Source organism: Spermophilus citellus (genome assembly GCF_964194105.1).
Source record: "Spermophilus citellus genome assembly, chromosome: 3".
In the NCBI taxonomy this organism is placed as follows: Eukaryota; Metazoa; Chordata; class Mammalia; order Rodentia; family Sciuridae; genus Spermophilus; species Spermophilus citellus.
In genome coordinates, this window is record NC_138184.1 from 142,719,103 (window position 1) to 142,739,755 (window position 20,653).

The 20,653-nt window shown below is 41.9% G+C and overlaps 1 protein-coding gene across 2 annotated transcripts in view; it reads right to left on the reverse strand.

The window, feature by feature from the left end:
* The window catches only part of CHN2 (chimerin 2), a 328,816-nt gene that overhangs the window by 51,942 nt on the left and 256,221 nt on the right, over nt 1-20,653 (reverse strand). For both annotated transcript variants that reach the window (XM_081284429.1, XM_081284430.1), the window contains exon 7: nt 12,977-13,054. In XM_081284429.1, the coding sequence (XP_081140555.1) occupies nt 12,977-13,054 (78 nt within the window). The remainder of the gene's footprint in view (nt 1-12,976; nt 13,055-20,653) is intronic.

Sequence of the window (20,653 nt, forward strand, 5' to 3'; positions counted from 1 at the left end):
AGATTATTATCATCCAAGAGAAAGGTAAAATAAAGCTATTTTCAGACAAATGGCAAGAGGTACATGAGACCAAGTCACCCACGGATCCTCATACAAAGACATACTAGGATATGCTCCATGAAGAGCAAATGCAACCCAAGAAGGAGCGGGATTCAAGAAGTAATGGTGAGCAAAAAAGAAAAAAAAAAGTGACTATGGGTTAGTCTAATCCTGCATAAAACAATAACAATGACTAATTTTAGGGGACTTATAAACAATGAAAAATGATGTGAAGATTAAAGAGGATGAGGGAAGTTAAAGCTTCCCAAGGTCTTTACAACCGGGGATGTTAGAAGAACCACTAGTAAACCAAAGGATATTTTAAATCATTTATGCATATTTTAAAAAATTTAGTATACCCAAAAAGAGTGAAATAGAATGCATAAATTTTTAAAAAACACATAAGGGAAAAAAACTAGATTTGATCAAGCCAATTAAAAGCAGGAAATAAGAAAAAAGAAGCAATAAAAAAGCAGAGTGAAAATATTTTTAAAATCCTTATAGTTTTCTAGTCACAATAAATATAAATGACTCAAACTTATCAAAGATACATTTTTAGATCCTTTAAAAAAATCTTTGTAAGAAACACACTCAAAATTAATATGAGAGAAATGTAGGAAGTAAAAAGACATACCTAGTAAATGCTAGCCAATAGAAACCCAAAATAGACCATATATATATATATATATATATATATATATATATATATATATCACTATTAGTGATAAAGATGAATCACAATGAGATTTTTAAATCAGAAAGATATATTAACATAATTCATATGGATGTGGCAACATGATCTCAAAAAACATAAAACAAAGATTGAATTACAAGGAGAAACTGACAAATCCAAAATCAAATAGGAAAGAGACTTCATATGCAACCAAAGAATACACACTCTTTAAAAACACATGGAACATTTACATAAGCTGACTACAAGTCAAGCTTTAATATGTACAAAAGCATTGACACTATATTCCTGTATATTAACAAATAAATAACAATAGGTTGCCCAACTCCAGCATGTTTGGTACAATACATTTAGTATCAGTGGTACATGAGACCAAGTCACTCATAAATGGAGACTTGATATATCTCAGAAAGAGCTTTTAAATTAGTGGGGGAAGGATGTCAGAGAGATGAATTATTTCCTATTTCATCCACTAGGCACCTTTCCATTGCCTCATTATTCCCTCATTTAGTTGATACTCACATGCTGATGCTTTTTGACATGGGCCCTATTACTAGGTCTCTTTCAACCAGGTGAAGTTGAAAGAGATCAGAGGAGCAAGAACTCCCTGCACTTAAGGATCTCATTATCTACAAGAATAAAGAGGCAACTTGAACAATTATGTCAGTGACAATAGAGCATGTTGGAGATCCTGTGGTAGAAGAATGGAGAGAATATAAATTATTCTGAGAAAGTCGGGGAAAGTGGTACTGGGTTTTGAAGGATGGATAGTTTACCAGACTGGGAACGATGAGCTGGCAGGGAAGCCACAGAGTTAACTGGGGAGCAGATGACTCGAGGATAACATTCTAAGATGAGGAAATAGCATAACCAAGACCCAGTGACAGTGGGCTTTGTTTTTGGTGAAAGGCACTCTTTTTTATAGGTGGTGCAAAAGACGGACAATACAATGCTCTTCTCTGAAACATCTGCAGTGGATAAGGTACCCTCAGGGAAATATCCTCATGCCTTGGAGGAAAAATGGAAATGAAATATTTAGAAATTTAGAAATTAGGAGGGTAGCTGCAATATTCACTGCACACAAACAAAAATGTAAGTTGATAAAAAAAAAGAAGCTGACCTACTTACTGCTTCAGGAAATGCCGGATATATTAATCACAAATTTTCTATAATTGCCCTTTTTGTCAATATTTTTTAAAATAGAGAACATCAAAATCAATGCTTATTCACCCTGCTCATCTTTACCCACATGCTTTCCCAGCAGACATCCTTACTGCCTTTGATCTCATTTCTCCAGCCAAATAGATGCAGGTAGACATCGGAGACTCACAAATAACTCCAATGTCCCTCTCAGTCCCACAGAAATAAAATGGAATGGGAACAGAGAAGGATTGTGAAGTTAGCTAAACATTATTTTAGGCTCACTGCCTAATTTCCTTTTTTGGGATGGGCTACTGTTTATTTTCATGGCTGATATATTGTTCACTTTTCTTTTAGACAATCTCTACAATATAGATCGCATGTGAATGTTGAGGGCCCTCTCAGAGTCCATTTTATTTGGGGTTGACTTATTTGGCTACTCTCTTAGTAAAATGCCTCATTATCTTGAAAGTCACTAATCGGCTTTTTCCATTCCTCAGCAGTTTATTGATTTTCAAGAATATCTTTTTGGAGAAAGAACATTTTGCAAACTTTAGGGCAGTAACTAAAATACCCTAGACAGGAAGAAAATACCCCAGACAGGAAGAATGTCTGTCCAAGACTTACTGGGCATGGTTTGCCTGGAATTCAAAAAACCACACCAAACAAAAAGATGACATTACAGGAGATAAGGCATGTTTTATAAATGACCCAGGAATTGCCACTTAATAAAAACTGAGCCAGCAGAACTGTCAAGAAAAATCCCAGGCGTGTGTAGCAAGTAGCCCCTGGCTTGGCCCTTACTAAATGAACAGGTTGTTATTTGTCTCACATCTGCTCAATCTGGAAGGCAGTATTCTCTAGTGATTTTATAACAAATATGTTTTAGTGGACTGGTGTAAACATCTCTCAAATGTACAATTAGCTTGGCTCAGGATCTAGTTGTAAGACAGTGGTATTTATCATGTGCTGCAGTTGAGAAGATTTGCTTTTTCTCATCAGTCTATATTGGGGTTTATCAACCTTGTTACCATTTGGGGCTTGAAAATTCTTTGTTGGGGCGGGGCAGCTATCTTGTGCATTGTGGGATGTTGTGCAGCATCCCTGGCCCTTACTTGCTAGATACCAGTAGCAAACCTCAGTGGGGACAAACCACAAATATCTGCAGACATTGCCAAATGTCCCCTGGAGGTGACATAGTAACCTTGATTGATATTCACTGGTATAGAATAGAACCGTACTGTCATTAGTATCATTTTTATTAAAAATGGGAACTAAGCAGGGCAGTTTGCATTTTTATTATTTAAATTAAAAAGGGGAACATAAGTTGGGCATGGTTACACACACCTGTATTTTGGCTACCTAGGGAGATGGAGACAGGAAGGATTCGAAGTTTGAGGATCCTTAGCAAAACCCTGTCTCAAAATATGTGTGTGTGTGTGTGTGTGTGTGTGTGTGTGTGTGTTTATTGAGACAATAATAAAATGGGTTGGGGGTGTAGCTCAATGGCAAAGCACCTGTGGGTTCAATCCCCAGTACCTGGAGGGGAAAAAAATAAGAACTTGATTATTTTGCTTTGCTTCAAAAAAGGCTCTTTTGGACCAAAGGCAAGTTTTTCCTGTTTGCTTTCTGTGTAAATGAGGGGCCTCGAGGTAGATCTGAGGGTCTAGTCCAGCTTTTGCCCAGTGTTAAGTGAGGGCAGGGAGCATTGGTAGCTTATCCTCAGTCAAATCTATAGAGATTTGAAAGTCTCTAGATTTCAACCAAGGAATGAATATATATATATATATAATTTACTGTAGTGCCTGTAATCATGTGACATTTAACTCATGTGAGAAATTAAATTAAACTCTGGACTTTCCCCTCTTGAAAGATCAGATGGAAGACTGACCTTGAAGTGAACCTTTTCAGATAGAAGAATACAGCAACAGAGAGTGCCACAGAGAAATCTGCAATCCCCTCTAGAGGCCTGCTGAGTAGATGCTGCAGGGGAGCCTGGGTTCTGAGGCGAGGTTCTCAACCCCAGCACCACAGATCCCTGGATTCATCTGTCAGCGGCTACTACAGTGCATTTAAAGTAGGATTCAGGATGTGGTCCAAAGGCAAGTTTGTGATGAGCTCAATAACCTCATCTTGTTTGACAAAACTACTTTGGACCAACTCTGTAAGGAGTTTCCCAGCTACAAGCTCATCAGCCCAGCTGTAGTCTCTGGGAGACTGAAGATTCATGGTCCCAGATCAGGACAACCCTTCTGGAGCTCCTTTAACAAAGTGCTCAGCAAATTGGTCTAAAGTGCAGCACTCCAGTAATTGACATAGAAAATACAAAGCGGGTGGTGTCCTAGCTGCTGGTAAAGATGCATGAATGGGTCAAATCAATTGTAACAAATAAAGCTTCATCAAAATTAAAAAATAGGATTGAATTTCTCAAACATCAATTGCTGCAAAGCTTTTTGGGACTCTCCTCATTGCCTAAAGTGAGATATTCTCATTATCTAATTTCCTCTCAAGTTCATGAGGATATTGGCACCCACATTCTTTTGAGACAGCCTGTTCATAAACCTTCTGTGGCTCCCCACTGGATGTGGCAGGGCTTCTCAACCTCAGTGCTATTGATATGGGACTGACTAACTCTTTGTGGTGGGGGCTGTCCTGGGCATTATGGGATGTTTAGCTGTATCCCCAGCCTCTCCTAGTTGCCACTGGTACACCCTCAGTGTGAGAATAAAACAAATGTCTCCAGACATTGCAAATGTTCCGGGGTGGGTAGAGTGGGTATGATCCTTGTCTGTGAGAGTCCTATTCTTTCATCGTCACTGTCTTTCTTGCACATGATACATATCAGCCTGAAGTCTGTATTTGTTGAGTAAAGGAATGAGTGGTGAAATGGTTTCCTTTCCTGAGAACCTGCCAAAAGACCTGACTGATGTGTGCAGTGACCACTGATACTTGCCCCACCCTCACCCACACCCCCAGCAAAACATAAAACCCATATTTCTCTGGGCTGAAAATTCCAGAAACATGCATTTACTCATTTAGACTAGTCCCTTTAAATTATGTGTTCTTTGGATCAAAACAAACTCTATACAAAATTAATAAGAGCTAAGCACTTGATAAGAGTCAGACTCTTTAGTAGATGATTGGCATCTGCCAGTAGCTTGGCCAAGTCACGTCCCTGATGTGTGTGGCCTAAGCCAGGCATCCCAGCAGGGCTTACAACAAAGCCTTTTCTCTTCCACTGGGCTCTGCTAATTTGTAAAGGAGTTTACAAAGATGGTGATGACAGTGTCCTAACGTGTGTACAGACAAACCAAGGAGGTCAAAGAGAAGCTCTGAGTCAGGCCCTGGCAGGCAGAGCACACCATTGCCTATGTGAGACCCTTCTCCAAAAACCCTTTCTGCACATACTTGAAATCCCTGCCGTCAATGCAGTTCCTGGATACAGGCATTCTGCTGAACCCAACAGATTTAAAACAGATGAATTAAGCTGTCATTTTCATGAACATGCTCTTTTTAAGCTAAACATGCACTGTCATGGGTTTGGATCTTAAATATCCCCCAGAAGCTCATGTGTTAAAGACTTGGGTCCCTGTGATGCTGCTATTGGGAGTTGGTGGGACTTAGTTAGAGAGAAGTGGGTCACTGGGGACATGCCCTTGAAGGGAATATTGGGGCCCCAAGCTCTCTGTCTGTTTCCCAGCTGCCAGGAAATGATCAATTTCGCTCCACAACATGCTCCTGCCATGATGTTCTACCTCGCCACAGGTCCCCAAAGCAACAGAGACAGATGACCATAGAAAATTTCTGAAATGGTGAGAAAGGGAGGGAAGGAGGAAGAAAGAGAGGGTGAGGAGGAGGGAAAGCAGAGGGAGAGGGAGAGAAGGAGGAGTTCACATTTCTTCCTCTGCTTGGTGGTCGTCCCTGGAGCTCTGTGAGCCCCTCCTGTGTAATAACCTCCTTTTAATTGAAGAGTTTCCAGGGGTTCTATTACTTGAAAATAGGGTTCCTAATAATTATAGTGGTGGAGCCGGACCAAAGTAGGGTGTAGATAAAAACAACTCCTCTTCGTAGCACTTAGGAGCAGGAGCCACATTTCCCTCATAAAGACCATTTCTGAGCCTATTTATTCAAGTCTCACTTGGAGTCACTCATTCCATATTCAAGGTGACTAATTCTGCCTTTCTTTTCAGTTGTTCCTCTCAGACTCACTTCTGCCTAAACAACCTTTTGTGATGATTAGACAAAGCACACAAAAGAGAGCCCACAACCCTTTCTGAAGCTGATTTCCGGGTAGGCCAATGTGCAGGTGCAATATTCCCTGGTCTCTGCTCCCCAGGAGCACAGGAGTGCCAATGAGAATGCAAGTGGGAACGATGGGCTAGCACCTTTTTATGAAGTCAAGGAGGAAGAAGAAAAGATGAATGTGAGCAGGGAACAAAAATGGCTTGCTCCAAGTAAGCAGCCACTATACTGATAAGAATGCCAAGATTGTGGCTGGGGTTATGGTCCAGTGGTAGAGTGCTTGCTTAGTATGTGTGAGGCCCTGCTTTCAATTGAAAAAAAAAAAATGCAAAAACCAATAATAGGCATAGAAATGAAAAATGAGCCATAAAACCCAAATTGGGTAGTTGAACAGCCATATGCTGGACAGGTGCATTAGCAGCACACTGTGACACATTCTCAGCATCGTGAACTTCTAGTCTGGCCCCCAGGAATATTACGGAAAGGTGGGCATCAGGGAGAGTATGCTATAAGAGCACACAAGATAGGGTGTGCCCCAGGGGAGAAGGACGCTGCTAGCAGAATAGGGGACAGAAAAGGGTGAGTAAGGAAATTATTTCACTTATGTCCTGATAAGGACACTTCTGAGAGTCACCACACAGGACACGGGGCAACAGGAGTTAACTGGGACACATGGCCTTCACTATAAAACACTGGGTAGCACTGTACACTAATGTCCTTAGCCAAATGGGGGGCAACAGCTGGCCTAGCCCTTCTTATTGGCGTCTATCTGCCCAGTCTGATGACCCTGGCAAGGGCCTGCTACCTACAAGTCCAATGAACACAAGTGAATGCAACACACAAGCCACAAATGGGGGCTCACTGGGGTGGGGAGTGAGGAAGGAGGCTCTAAAGCTGTACTTTTGCGTAGACAGGGTCATGAGCTTTGCCTATGTGGAGCCAGTCGGCTGAGGCTGGGCTCTGATCGTCATAGGAGCTTCTGCAGTCAGGAACCAGACAGAAATCCCTCTCTCTGGAGGAGTTTCCATCTGACCAGGGGAAGGCAGGACAACAAGTAAATATGTACATCAGCCAGTGACCAGTGCTGTGGAGAAAAGTAAGGGAAAGTGGAGTTGGTGGTGGGTGGAGAGGGACCAATGGGGAAGGGAACACAGATGAGGTGAGTGTAGGGAGGTTCCTCTTGACCTTGAGAACTTTCCACTCTCCATCCCTATTCTACGTGGGGAGGAGAGAGGGGTGTCCTGGATGTCCCTGGGTGGAAGGGAGAGTAAAGCAGAGTGATGCAGATCCTGGGGACAGGCTGGGTGGCGAGGGACCAGCTCTGAGGTCTCTGAGGGCACCTGCGGAGTCCTCAGCTTCTGCCCCACTGATGAACAAACTGTGCAGGGGCCCCTTTGCCTTTGGGTCTCCTCCCTGGCTCACTCCTGGCTCATTTCTGACTCCAGGTTTTCACTCATGTTGTTTGCACTGCCCAGAATGTTCTTTATTCCTTCTGTGTAACTCAAGTTTTTATTTATTTTATTATTTTTTTTTTTTATTCAGGGCTGTGCTGACTTCCCACTTCCTCCGGGAGCCTGCCTAGTTAAAGATGGAAAAGCAATTGCCCTGCTCCCTCCACAGGATCCTGCAACATGGAGCATCTTTGAATTCTCCTGGAAACTGATTTCTGTGACTCCTGTTCTCCACATATAACCACAGGACTGGAGTCTCAGGCGTGTACTCTGAGTAGCTGGACAGGACCCTGCACTGAGAAGGGCCTAGACTTGGTCAAATGCTCTGTTGTCACTGTCTTAAAATTCCTAATAATATTTTAACACGGGACCCACAATTTCATTTTGAACTGGGCCCCACTAATTATGTAGCCAGTCCTGTCTAACCACAAATATTAATGTGAAGCAATAGCTAATCATAGCTTTGATTATAAAATATATACTCTGAATATGAATCAGTTACAGTAAATTGACACTTACAATTTACCACAGTCTAAGAAAAGTCACAAGTTATTTTAAAGATTTTTATGCCCTTACCATAATCCTTTTCATGAAGAAATGCTTAGTAAAGATAAGAGATCAGGAATGACTAAACTTTTATCACTTTCTGTCAGAGTGTTAAAGCATGGATAAGAAAAATCAATGAAAACTTCCCCAGGTCACAGAAATTAGTAGTGGCACCTAGACCAAGGAGTTGACATTTAATAGCAATTAAATTTCTAGTGACATGAAAACCCTCAATGAAATTTTGAATTTTTACTTATAGCACCAATGATGTAACCTTTAGGATGAAGCTGGAGATCCCTCCTATTGAAGGTTCCTGAAAATAATAGTTTTGTAATGAATGGCGCACATCCCCCAGAAAGGTATGGTCAAGTCTTAACCCTGGGTCACTGTGAATGTAGCCTTTGGAAACAAGGCAATTGAAGATACAATTAAGATGAGGTCATGCTGGATTGGGGTAGGCACTAAATCCAATGATCTTATACGAGTCAGACCTGCAGAGGTGCACAGAGAACTAGATGAGACAAAGATGGTGAGAGAGGGAGACTGCAGGGACGTACCTAGAAGCCAAAGGACCTGCAAGGCCCCCCCAACAACCGCAAGGTAGGAAAGAGGCAGGAGATTGTCTCAGAGACTCCAGAAGGGACCAGCCCTGCCCATGCCTTGGTTTCTCCAAAACTGTGAGAAAATAAATTTTTGTGGTTTTTTAAGCCTCTGAGATTCTGGTCATTTGTTATAAAAGTGCAGGAAAATTAAGAATCCTGAGATATAAAGACTTTTTAAGAACTGGGGAAAAATATGCATGACATCTAAATCTAAAAAATCTAGATCATTTGTCTACTTTATAAATAAATGAGGAACATAAACCAGGACTGGTTATATGATAAAATACATTCAAAGAAATCATCAGACTTTATTTCATTTTCTATTATATCTTTTTGCAAGAGAGGAAGAAAGAGATGATGAAGAAAGAGGGGTATGAGGATAAAGAGTGAGAAATACAGAGACAGGGAAAACTAAACAAAAGGCACAATTGAGAGACACAAATAGAAGAATAATAAAATAATGATAGAGGTTAACAAACAAATGCATACTTACTACAAGGACCATAAGTGCTTTAGAGGTATTCCTTAAACCTCACAACATTCCCATTTTACAGATGAGGAAGTTGAGGCCAAGGGAACCAAGTTCTTTGCCAAAGATCATATTGTGGCCAGGAGTGCTAAAGCCACCTATGACAACCTCGCCATGTTCTAAATGTGGGAGGGAAGGTTGGCCATCCAGATACTGGAGGCTCTGGGGTTTGAGTTTTAGAATTCAGCCACAAAGTGTTATTGGAGAGACTATTCTGGAGTGCTGGGGGTGTGGTTCAGTGGTAGAGCACTTGTCAAGCATATGTGAGGGCCTGGGTTCGATCCCCAGCATCACACACACACACACACAAAAAAAAAAAAAAAAAAAAGAAAGATTATGCCAGTTATATGTGAGTGCCTCTTCCAGTCAACTACATAATATAAAATGAGCTAAGTCCATACAAATATGCCATACTTATATAATTATAACACACTAATTAAAACAAAATAATAGGCCAGGTTCAGTGGCACATGCCTGTCATCCCAGTGGCTTGGGAGGCTGAGGCAGGAGGATAAGTTCAAAGCCAGCCTTAGCAACCCTAAGCAACTCTGCAAGACCCTGTCTCTAAATTTAAAAGGGGATGCGGATATGGTTCAGTGGTTAAGCACCCCTGGGTTCAGTTCCTAGTACCAAAATAATAATAATAATAATAATAATAATAATAATAATAATAGAAGGGGGATAGGTAGAGTAGAGCAAGCAGATCAGGGGCAGGGAGGAGGAGGAAAAAGGGAAGGTACTAGGAAATGAGACTGAGCAAATGATGTTATGTGCTTGTATGAATAGGGCTTAATGAATCCCACTATTGTGTATAATTATAATGCATCAATAAGAAATAGAATTTTAAAAGTTACATTAAAAACATAAACTGAGTTAAATTACAGAGATTTTCTCTTGATAAATAATTTTCATTTTAGGGTGGAGTCTGTTATTTTTACCATTCTTTAAATAAATACCTCTTCATGCCAAATAGGTGTGAATAACATTAGAAAATTCTGGCTTTAAATGAGCAAGAATTGCATCAGCCTACAAGGTTGAAAAAGTACATAATCATTGCATGATGTGAGGCATCACTGTAATTTGATTCCAAAAGTTTTAGTTCTGACTCTATTCTGGCTTCTCCTGTTTGCTAGAAAACAGGCACAGTAGATATGTGTGTGTAGTCAGGGACAGTGGCTGGGAGCTTTCTGATAGGATGGAGCACAGATTCCCAGTCTGTCGGGGCTTCTGTTCATTCCTCTTGACAAAGTTCCTGGATAGAGTAAGAAAGAGGAATTTATATGGAACAGAACTGACAGGGGCAAAAAAGTCTTGTTATGGGGTGAGGAATCAATTCTACTGGCAGTTGCACATCTCAGAGGAGTCCAGAAAGGAGAGAGCAAGGCCTGATAAACATGAAAATGTGATTATTTATTATTTTTATTGAACACTAACTCTATGCCCTGTACCCAATATCCTCAAATAAGAACGTAAATTATAAATCAAGAAAGTTTCAGAATAAAATCTATTAGAAGTCAACATAAAGAAACAGCTAGTGTAAAATTAAGGTTTAAAACAGAAATTCCAAGCAGACAGTGGAGACTTTGATAAGAAAATTTCTTTCTCAGTTAGTGGCTTGTTACTAAAAGCCCACTGTTGTATTTATAGCTCAGAGCTGCTTTTGGAATGTTCTTCCAAAGTCCATGCAAAGTTTCCACTTACACTTCTTTGGGGGTGCGGGGAGGGCAAGGGGCAAGGAAGGACAGAGGGAATGCCTCCTCCAGGCCTGGTCACTCATTCTTAAGGTCAGTGGCATGAACAGTACTATTGAACACCACAATCAACTGCTGCCACTACTCTGGGGTCTGTTAAGTTTCAAAGATGTCTATTTAAAACACATGAGAGAAGGCTCCTGTCTGGCTTTTGTATCCCTCTCAACATATTGTCTCTTCTCTGCCTTTCTTCGTCTCAATAGCTGAAAGTTAGAAGAGGCCACACTGAATAGATTCTGAGTTTTTAAGTGAACATTTTTGAAACTGGTGTTTTTCACTGATATTGAACATATCAGGTAGCAACAGTACTATTTAAGAAATAAAATGCACTGTCTTTTTGTTTTAAAATGTCTGAATAGTAAATTTCCATTCAGAGTCCTAAGATTGAAAAGACTGACTGACATTGCTTTGAAGCCTATCAATCAACTAAATACGAGTGTGTATTTTTAACATGAGCTCAGAGACCATATATACATGGAGAAGCTAGTCCATAAAGACATTATGGTAGGGCGCATAATTCCAATAGTATCTTAAAGCCAATATAATTGGAATTTTTGAGAGGAAGGAAAAGTATTTATAAATCCAAGAAGATCTACCCTCTCTTCCATGGTAGCATATCCACAGGATGCCCCAAACCAGGGATTTCTGCCAAAAGTCAGAAAAACACGTTCTTAAGGCAGAAAAATAATGAAGGTTAAAATAGAAAACAGGAAGGGGAAAAAAAACAAACCATAGACTTTCTATGCTCCAAATTAGATCTGTCACTATTTGGTGTTGGGAGAACTATTAAGAGCCTCGGCATGGAACAAAACCTATATAATGCAATTCTTCATCCTAATGCTAAATATGTAGGGCTGAATAATTCCATTCCCCAGTTGAATGATAGCATACAAATGCCTGAGCCATTTGCCTTCTAAAAACAGAAGCAGGGAGACACACCAAATTCATATGAACGTCTATTATCTCATAGACGCATGTTGGTTCTGGTGGAGGATCGGCAAGCAAGAGCAGAAAATCTGTTTCCCCGTCACCTCTGACCAAGGGTTATCTAGTCCCAACAGTCACTAGGGTTTACTGGCCCTAAAGGAACTGACTTTTAAAAAGAAGGCAATTCATATTTTCTTTCTTGTGCCTATTCTCTTCTACCTGAATGCTTCCTCTCCAATCTCTCCAGTCTTCTCGGTTGTCAGCCTATCTGCTGGGGTAAATTTCTAATTCTCTCTTGTCTCTCAGCAGCATGTCAAGCCAGGCAATGTGGCATCAGATTCCCTACCTGCCCTTTTGGGACAACACAGTAAAAGAAATAGGCCATAATTTTCTGACGGCAGGTCATAGGTACAAGTGCTGATCTAAAATGGAGATGACAGTCATTCTTGTTTTATAAATACACGTGGGAAAGTCCACTTCAGAGGCTTCCCTATCTTTGTTTGGTCTGGGCAGCAGGACCCAGCTTGGCTAGGCGAGGAGGGTGGCCCTGCACCCAGAGCATACACAAAGCAACTGGCTGATATCTCTCCTCATCATTTGCTTTCACAGCTGGCTACACAGAAACAGAGGGAGGTAGCACTGCTGAAAACAAAGGATAAAACGCAAAATGTGAAATGGCAACTGTTTTCACTTGCTCAGAGACAGCAAGTTTCTTTACCACTACTCAGAGTGGAAAAGTACAGCTCAGCTTCCACCAGAACATCTCTAAGCACAGAGTGGGCATGCTCTGTTTTTCTTTCACTGGACACAGGAAGGGAAATTATCAGGAACTAAGTCAATACACAAATAGATGTTTCTAGGCAAAAGCATCCAGCAAGCTGCTTTCTGAGGCCTCCGGTTGGATTCAATACAAGGCAACAGTATTAAGTACGAAGCACAAAGTGAGAAACAAAGGAATTTTCTGTCTCCTGACAGGACCAACCCCGGACCAGATGGAAGCCACAAACAGACCCTCCCTACCTGCTCAGGTGTGACAAAGGAAGGATGCAACGTCTTACCTTGAAGTTGTGTGTCTTCTCATAGTTGAAGTGGTTGTCGTTGTGTGTGAGGGCAGCCCTTCGAACCAGGGAGGAGATCTGTGAACAGGCAAAGAGTTTGAGAGGGGGCCAAAGCCAGCCGCCTTTGACTCCCGCCTTCACCCCCAACGCCACGGCCAGCAGCTCTTGGCGCTTCCTGCCTTGCTTAGACTTCCGAACCACAGCGCACTTTTTCTCATTTTCCAGCCACGGTTCCTGGGAGAACATAGTGCCTGGATCTCAGATCTTTCTAGTTTCCCCTGCAGAGCCTGGGAAGCTCTGTGCTGTCAGGGTCTTCCAACTGTGGCTAATGTTAGGCAGCAGATTTGAGGCAGCTGCGTCCTGTCTGCAGAGGCCTCCGGCATGTGACCTGGAAGGGCCGGTTTGAGTGATGGAGGGTGCTCTGCTTCTGAATAAGGACAGGCCTGTTTTGTGCTATGTCTTAAGGCCAGCGTGTGCCTGGAACAATAGCACACATTCACGTGTACAGCAACCCCCAGAAGTGGCATCCAGTTAGCACTGAGGATCCAGGAGGCAGGGGCAGGCGGCTTTACTCCTCCTGCCCTGGCCATTTGCAAAAGAGAGACCTCTCCTACTTAATAGTACATCCCCCACCCCCACCCCCCGCCCCCTCGCTCTCTCTCTCACACACACATACACCCCAACAAGCTCTGATGTTCAAAGTCTGAGGCTGTATCCAATTATTCTGGTTCTCTGAACCCCATCCTGGGCTGAACTCCAGCAGATTAAACCTTTAACCCTGATGTTTGTTTAATCTTACAGGGATAAAGCCTCATCTCTTTTTGCCAAATCTACCCCAGCACTTGAAAGCTTCATCTTTATTCTTATGCATGCATTAAATTGGAACAATCTGAGCACTGACTGGAATATGGAAGAAGAGCAAAGCATTTCAGCTCCGAGTTCTATAATCAAAGTTAAAAAAAAATAAGGTGTTGCTTGTAGGATGCCCCCTTGTTTCTCCTCTCTCCTCCTTCCTACAACCCCCTCTAAACGCACACAGATATGACAATATTCCTTGAGTAAAACCAAACATCAAGTTGTTTTTCTTTTGAATAAAACAACCTCAATGCTCAGTCTGTTAGTGTCACAGTCTCTCCAAAAGTCCTGTATGCTCTTAAAAGGAACATCTATTTGATGGCCTCCTGTGAGACCATAGGTTTTGGTTCTGGGTCTCAACGCTACTAGAAGTGAGGAAATTGTCATGTCTTGAGAGTACTCCTGATCGATTGGTGAACTTTAACCCTGATCATGCCAGACAGCAAAATCAGGACTTTGGAAACTTAGAAAGTCAGAAGAATGCAGATGTCTGAATCATTATGGAGATGGACAGTCCACAACTTTCATCCTGCCCTCTAATGAGACATGGCTCCACATATCAGCAGAGTTCCCCAAGTAGCCTTGTGGAAGTATCACAAAACAGTGATCCTTTCCTTGTGTAATTCTCTACTTCCATATTTCACCATCATTTCAACTGGGTTCAGAAGTTCATTCATCCATTCTGTTACCTTCAATAATAATAACAGCCACATTTTTTATGTTGAGCATGATAACTCTGGCTGTGCCAGATGATGCTTACAATGTATTACACACACTTACTCATTTAATCTTTGGCACATGGGTATGAGGAGTAAGATTTTTATCCCCATTTGATGGATGAAGAGATTGAGGCATTGAGAGGTTAAAAAAAAGTAATCTGTCAAAGATATGCAGTGATAGAGCCAGGACTAGAAGACCAAGCATTTGTATCCAGCATCCAAGCTCCTAAACACTGTGCCTGGCTGCCTGAGCTTAGCGATGTGCTGCCTGCCACGTCCTGTCACCACACCCTGCCAGAGACTTCATGTAAAATAGCGGTCACGTCTACCCCCCTTTTACCTTTCTTACCCCACAATAACTCAGACCTCGGTTATCATTCCAGTCCACCTAACACACAGCTGCACAGCACCGCTGAATCCACTCAGCACTCCCCATCTGCTCATAAAATTCCAGGGCTTCTCTGTGGATTAAAGGCATCCTACATTGCAGAGTTTTCATGAGCTGGTTCCAATATATCCAGCTCATCTTATTTCCTTACACAAATCCAACAAAATCTCTTTTCTGATATGCTCAACTTCTTACTCTGGAAGCTTGCTCTGTCCTTTAGAATATTCCAGGATCATTTCAACATGTCTACATTTTCACCAATATTCACATTCTAATTCAAATGCCTCCCTCTCCAAAGGGGCTTTTCCAAATTCCTCCACTGGAGTAAAAACGGTTCTCTGAAATCCCATAGTTAGAGAAACAATTTATCCATTTTTTTTTCTGATTGTGCTGTCCATGTCTTGTGTGGCAGTGATTGATAACTGGTCTTTTCCCCTGTCACACTGAGAGCCCTTTGTGTTATGCCTGTGTCTCATCTGCCTTTGTTTCCCCTGATTAGGCAACAATGTCAAATAAGAGCCCTTCACATGGCAGACACTGGATAAATATAAGGTGCTGGAAAACCCTTATGCATCCAGGAAGCCAGAGCTGTGGAGGATGGCAGACCAAGGTATCTGATGACATGGGGTCTCCCACCCACCCTCTTGGCCTCCCCGTGCCTCAGCTTCTAAGGTCCTGAACCTCCAGGGGTCTGCCTTCCCGAAGGGCTCCACCAGACCCCTTTTACCTCTTTCCCAGTGTCCACTCCCCAAGAACAACTGTCTTTGACAGAGGCTTGACATACATTTGCAAGTTTTCCAATGGTTTGCCTAATGGTAAAAAGCTGGAGACAAGAAATAAGGATTCTTTTCCAAAACTTCACTGCTAGCAAACCAAAAGAGAAACCTTTGGATGGCTGGCCAGCCAACCATGTTGGGTAAGAACAAATTCTGCAATCTCAACTAGGCTAATCTCATGAATATACAGTTTTAGAATCTGATAAACTGTAGGTCTTTGAAAACTGAGCAGACAAGGACTCCTTCTTCTTTTGGTATATGGATGGTTGAATACAAATTTTAATATTTCTTTTATGTCCATGTCTTTATTTATAATGAATAATTTTTATTCCTACTTGTGACAGTGATTTCTTTCTCAGATATTTGTTCAATGGGATTGACTCACACACAAGACCATTCAGACACGCGAAGGAACCACACACTGCTCCCTTAAGATCCTTCTCTAAGGGACTGGAGTGTTCCATTGGAACAAGCATGATTGTGAATAGTGTGGATGGCCTCAGGTCACCCTCTTATTAAAGGAAAACTATAACAACAGCCTCTTGGTGAAAACTTCCTTCTTGGAGAGCATGCTTACACAGAGCCCTTCTTTATCTAGGTACCCGAGGACGGCTCCTTGGCTCCCTTTACATCTTCTATGTTGTTGAATGCATTCTCTAGACACAGTAGACAGTGAGTACTTTTGCTGACAGTCTTTTCCTAACAGAATTTTCCATCTGACCTATTTTCATCTATACATTCATGAGACAAAGCACATCTCCCTACATGATGTGTTTAAATCAGGGATTCTCCTTGAAACTTCTGACATTTGGGGCTGGGCAATTCTTTGTTGTGAGGGATGCCTTGTGCATCCTAAGGTGTTCAGTGGCAGCCCTTGCCACTACTCACTAGATGCCAGTACAACTGTCCCACCCTCAATCCCTGCTGTGATCACAGTGGAAGGTCTGCAGACATTGCCAAATACAAGTCTCTACAGCATGTTTACTAGAGGCACTGTGCTCTTTGCCTATTTCAACTCACTGAAAATTTATAACCCTACAAGGTAGGCACTGTTATAATTATCTCCATTTTACAGATGAGGAAAAGAGAACTGAGAGTTTAAGTAACTTGTCTAAGGTCACACAGTTGGCACGTGATAGAACATAGGAACAACTATGTCTATGTCCCCCACCCCTGAGAAAAAAATTTTCTTTAAATTTTTGTCGTGGTAAGATACTAATAACATAAAGTTTATCATTTTAACCATGTTAAAGAGTATAATTCAGTGGCATTCAGTCTATTCGCAATTTTCTGCAACATGACTACTATCTAGTTCCAGAACTTTTCATCACTCCAAAATGAACCCTGTGCTCATCAGCAGTCACTCCCCCAGTCCTCCTCCCTGCATCCCTGGGCATCCACCTGTGGGCTTTCTCTCTCTGTAAATTTTCTTTTTCCAAAAATCTCACATAAAGGAAATCATACAATCTAGGGCCTTCTGTCTGCCTTCTTTCCCTCTGCATAATGTTTTCCAGGATCTTTCATGTTGTAGCATACATCAGGACCTCATTCCTCTTCATTGCAACAAATAACTGTCCACTGATAGGTATACCACAGTTTGTTGATCTATTCATCTATTGATAGGCATTTGGATTGTTTTCACTTTATGGCTATTATGAACAGTGCAGCTAAGAACACTCTGGTACAAGTTTTATTGAGCACTAGTTTTCAATTCTTTTGGGTAAACCATAAAGCTATGCCTTTGTCCACCAGTCTAAAACTGTCTCTCATCCCAATAATGCTCACATTTAAAAATATCCAACAGACAAATGCCAGAATGATTATTTCTCCTACTGCTGGCCTGATAACTAGTAGGGCTGCTGCTCTGTGGACTGGTTTCCAAAAAGGGGATCCTCCCCATACCCTTGTGGGAAACAGGGGAGGCTATAAATAAATGATGAAATAAGCTCACCACTTCCCTTTCCTTCTCCCCACCCCCACATATGAATAAAGGTCAGGATTCTAGTCACTGTTCTCCTTTTCTCTATGATCCTGGGTCCAGGAAGGAACCAGGTAACAAGAAGGCAATGAAAAGTTGTCAGACAAAGACAAGGAGGAAAGGTCAGTGAGCAAGAAGATCCTGGAAGAGAAGCCCTGTTGGGTGCCTGTGTACCTGTGGAGCACCCAGGGACCTGGGATGGCAGGAGGAGGAGGACTCCCTCGTCCCCCAGCTCTGACTAAATTAACCTAGCATCCTAAACCACAGGGGACCTTAGGAGTTCATCTACTGCCTGGGTTTCTCCCCACCTACCTTCAGACAGGCCCAACTCTGGTCCTCCAGGGGTCAAACCATCTGCCTTCTTAGTACCAAGATCTAGAGAAGACGATTTACCACCAGTCTACAGTTTTTCCATAGATCTCAAGGACAGTCCCATGCTACATTTTAAGGAGGGCTTATTGAAAATGCCATCCTCAGTTCCTGGACAGTCCCTCTTACTACTCTAACCAGTCTTTGGGCTCCCGGGCCCAAAACATGGCTCTGTCTTGAGTCTGAATCTCCCTTAGGAGTTGACAACCCCAGCTATTATCCTAATGACAACTACCACCCTGCCACTGAGGCTTCTGCTGCCTCTTACCAGCATGTGAAATGAAAATTAATACCACTCATGCTGGAGAGGGGGTCTGGAGGGGAGGTCTCTAATCTGTTGGTGTTTGTGTGAACTGGGTTGTGTTTGGGGGAAAAAATAAAGTTGGTGATGTTTCAAAACACTCTTTGCTCACACCTGTAATTCCAGCTACTTGGGAGGCTGAGACAGGAGAATTGCAAGTTCAAGGCTAGCCTGGGAAACTTAGTGAGACCCTGTTTCAAAATAAAAATTTTTAAAAGGGCTGGCAATGCAAAAACCCAAAGGCTGAATGAATGTTCTCTCTGATATGTGGATGCTAACACACAATAAAGGTGGAGAAAAGAAGTTCATTGAATTAGACAAAGGGGAATGATGGGAAGGTGGGGGTGGGAATAGGAAAGACAGTAGAATAAATAAGATAGAACTTTCCTATGTCCATGAGTACATGACCAGTGAAACTCCACATCATGTGCAACCACTAGAATGGAAATTATACTCCATGTGTGTATAATTTTTAACACACACATTACTGTCATGAATATCTAAAGAGAACAAATTTTTTATTTTTTTATTTTTTTAGAGTGGGGGGAGAGAGAGAGAGAAAGAGAGAGAGAGAGAGAGAGAGAGAGAGAGAGAGAGAGAGAGAGAATTTTAATATTTTTTTTTTTTTTAGTTTTTGGCGGACACAACATCTTTGTTTGTATGTGGTGCTGAGGATCAAACCCGGGCTGCACACATGCCAGGCGAACGCGCTACTGCTTGAGCCACATCCCCAGCCCGAGAACAAATTTTTTAAAAGTGAAAAAAAAATGGCTGGAGATGTAGCTCTGTGGTATTGTGCTTGCCTAGGGTGCATGAGACTCTGGGATCCAGTCCCCAGCAGCACTGTGACAACAGCAACAACAATAACAAAAATCCCAGACTCAAAACATTCATGTGTACTAAGCCAATGATTCTATTTCTAGGATTTTCTTAAATCAGCTCTTGAGATATGAATTTAAATAGACATATGCAGAGAAAATGGTAATATTAATCAAAACAAGATCAAGAAGTGAGAAAAGGCCAAAACATTCAATACAGGGGAAAGGCCACATAAATTATGGCATAAACATGAAAAGACATCAGGTAAACATTAACCCAGATGATTGAAATAACATCTAATGATGATAGGATTTACCCCTGACAGAATATTAGGTGAGAAACGGGCTACTGAACCATGCATTGTCTGATTCCCCATTTTGTAAGTAGATGCACACAGAATATATCAGAAGAAAACACCGAAATGCATCCCCCACACCAAACTGCTGAAGATAAGCAACAATTATCTCTGGTTGGAGAAATCTTCATTGACCTCTATTTTCTTGTGTATTATTTTCTGTATTTTTGGAGTTTGCTATAGTGATTATGTTCTAGTTCTGTTATATAATAAATATTTTTGAAGTACACTATAAAAACTTTGTTAGATGATGAAATTTTAATGTCCTAAGTCAGCTTTGAGTTCATTGAATCTTTCCTTTTCTTTTATGGGAGAAGCTGATGAGGGCCAGAGGAGTTTGATGATTTGCCCCTCATCACAGAGCTATTGAGTAACTGGATCCAGAGGCAGATCCAGACCCAGGGCTTCTGCCTGAGTTTCCTCTAGTGCTCCTCACACTTGGGTAGGCTTTGGAGTCTCCTGGAGGGCTGGGTTGCTGCACCTCGCCCCAGAGTTCCTGCTTCTGTCTGTGTGAGGCCAGGCCTGTTCATTTCTAATGCATTCCCAGTGATGCTGATGTTGCTGGTCCTGGGGTGACTTGGAGGACTCCTATTTTATGCTTTCTACTAAACCTGTGGATGCACATTTGCTTGATAAGAACATCACCTGGAGAAAAAAGACCTTCCCCCAAATGCTCAAGTTCTACCTCAGACCCACTGAACCCAGCCTGATTGATTCCGTGTGTGCTGAACACTTTCTCTTACTACCAGGTAAATCTTCTTTCTTCTCCCTGAGAACTGCCCTGTGAGTGTCTCCTCTCTCCTTTGCTTGTGGTTTTGGGGCCTGAAAGAGGAGCAGGCCAACAAAGACATATGACTCAATTGCAAACTCATTCCCATGACTTCTGAAGAAACAGGAAAGGCCAGGGTGGGGGCCTGCTATCTTTCCTGCCCCTGTACTAGTTAGAGAAGTATAATTGTGGTTTTATTTGAGCTCATCTAAACATCACATATAAATGGTTGACCTGCCTCATGCCTAAAACTGTTGCTGACCTCTAAACTTGGTACACTCTGGTCTGAAGTGAAGAGGACTTTGTCTTCAATGGCTGGACACGCCCAGCTGCTGCCTGATTGTTGTT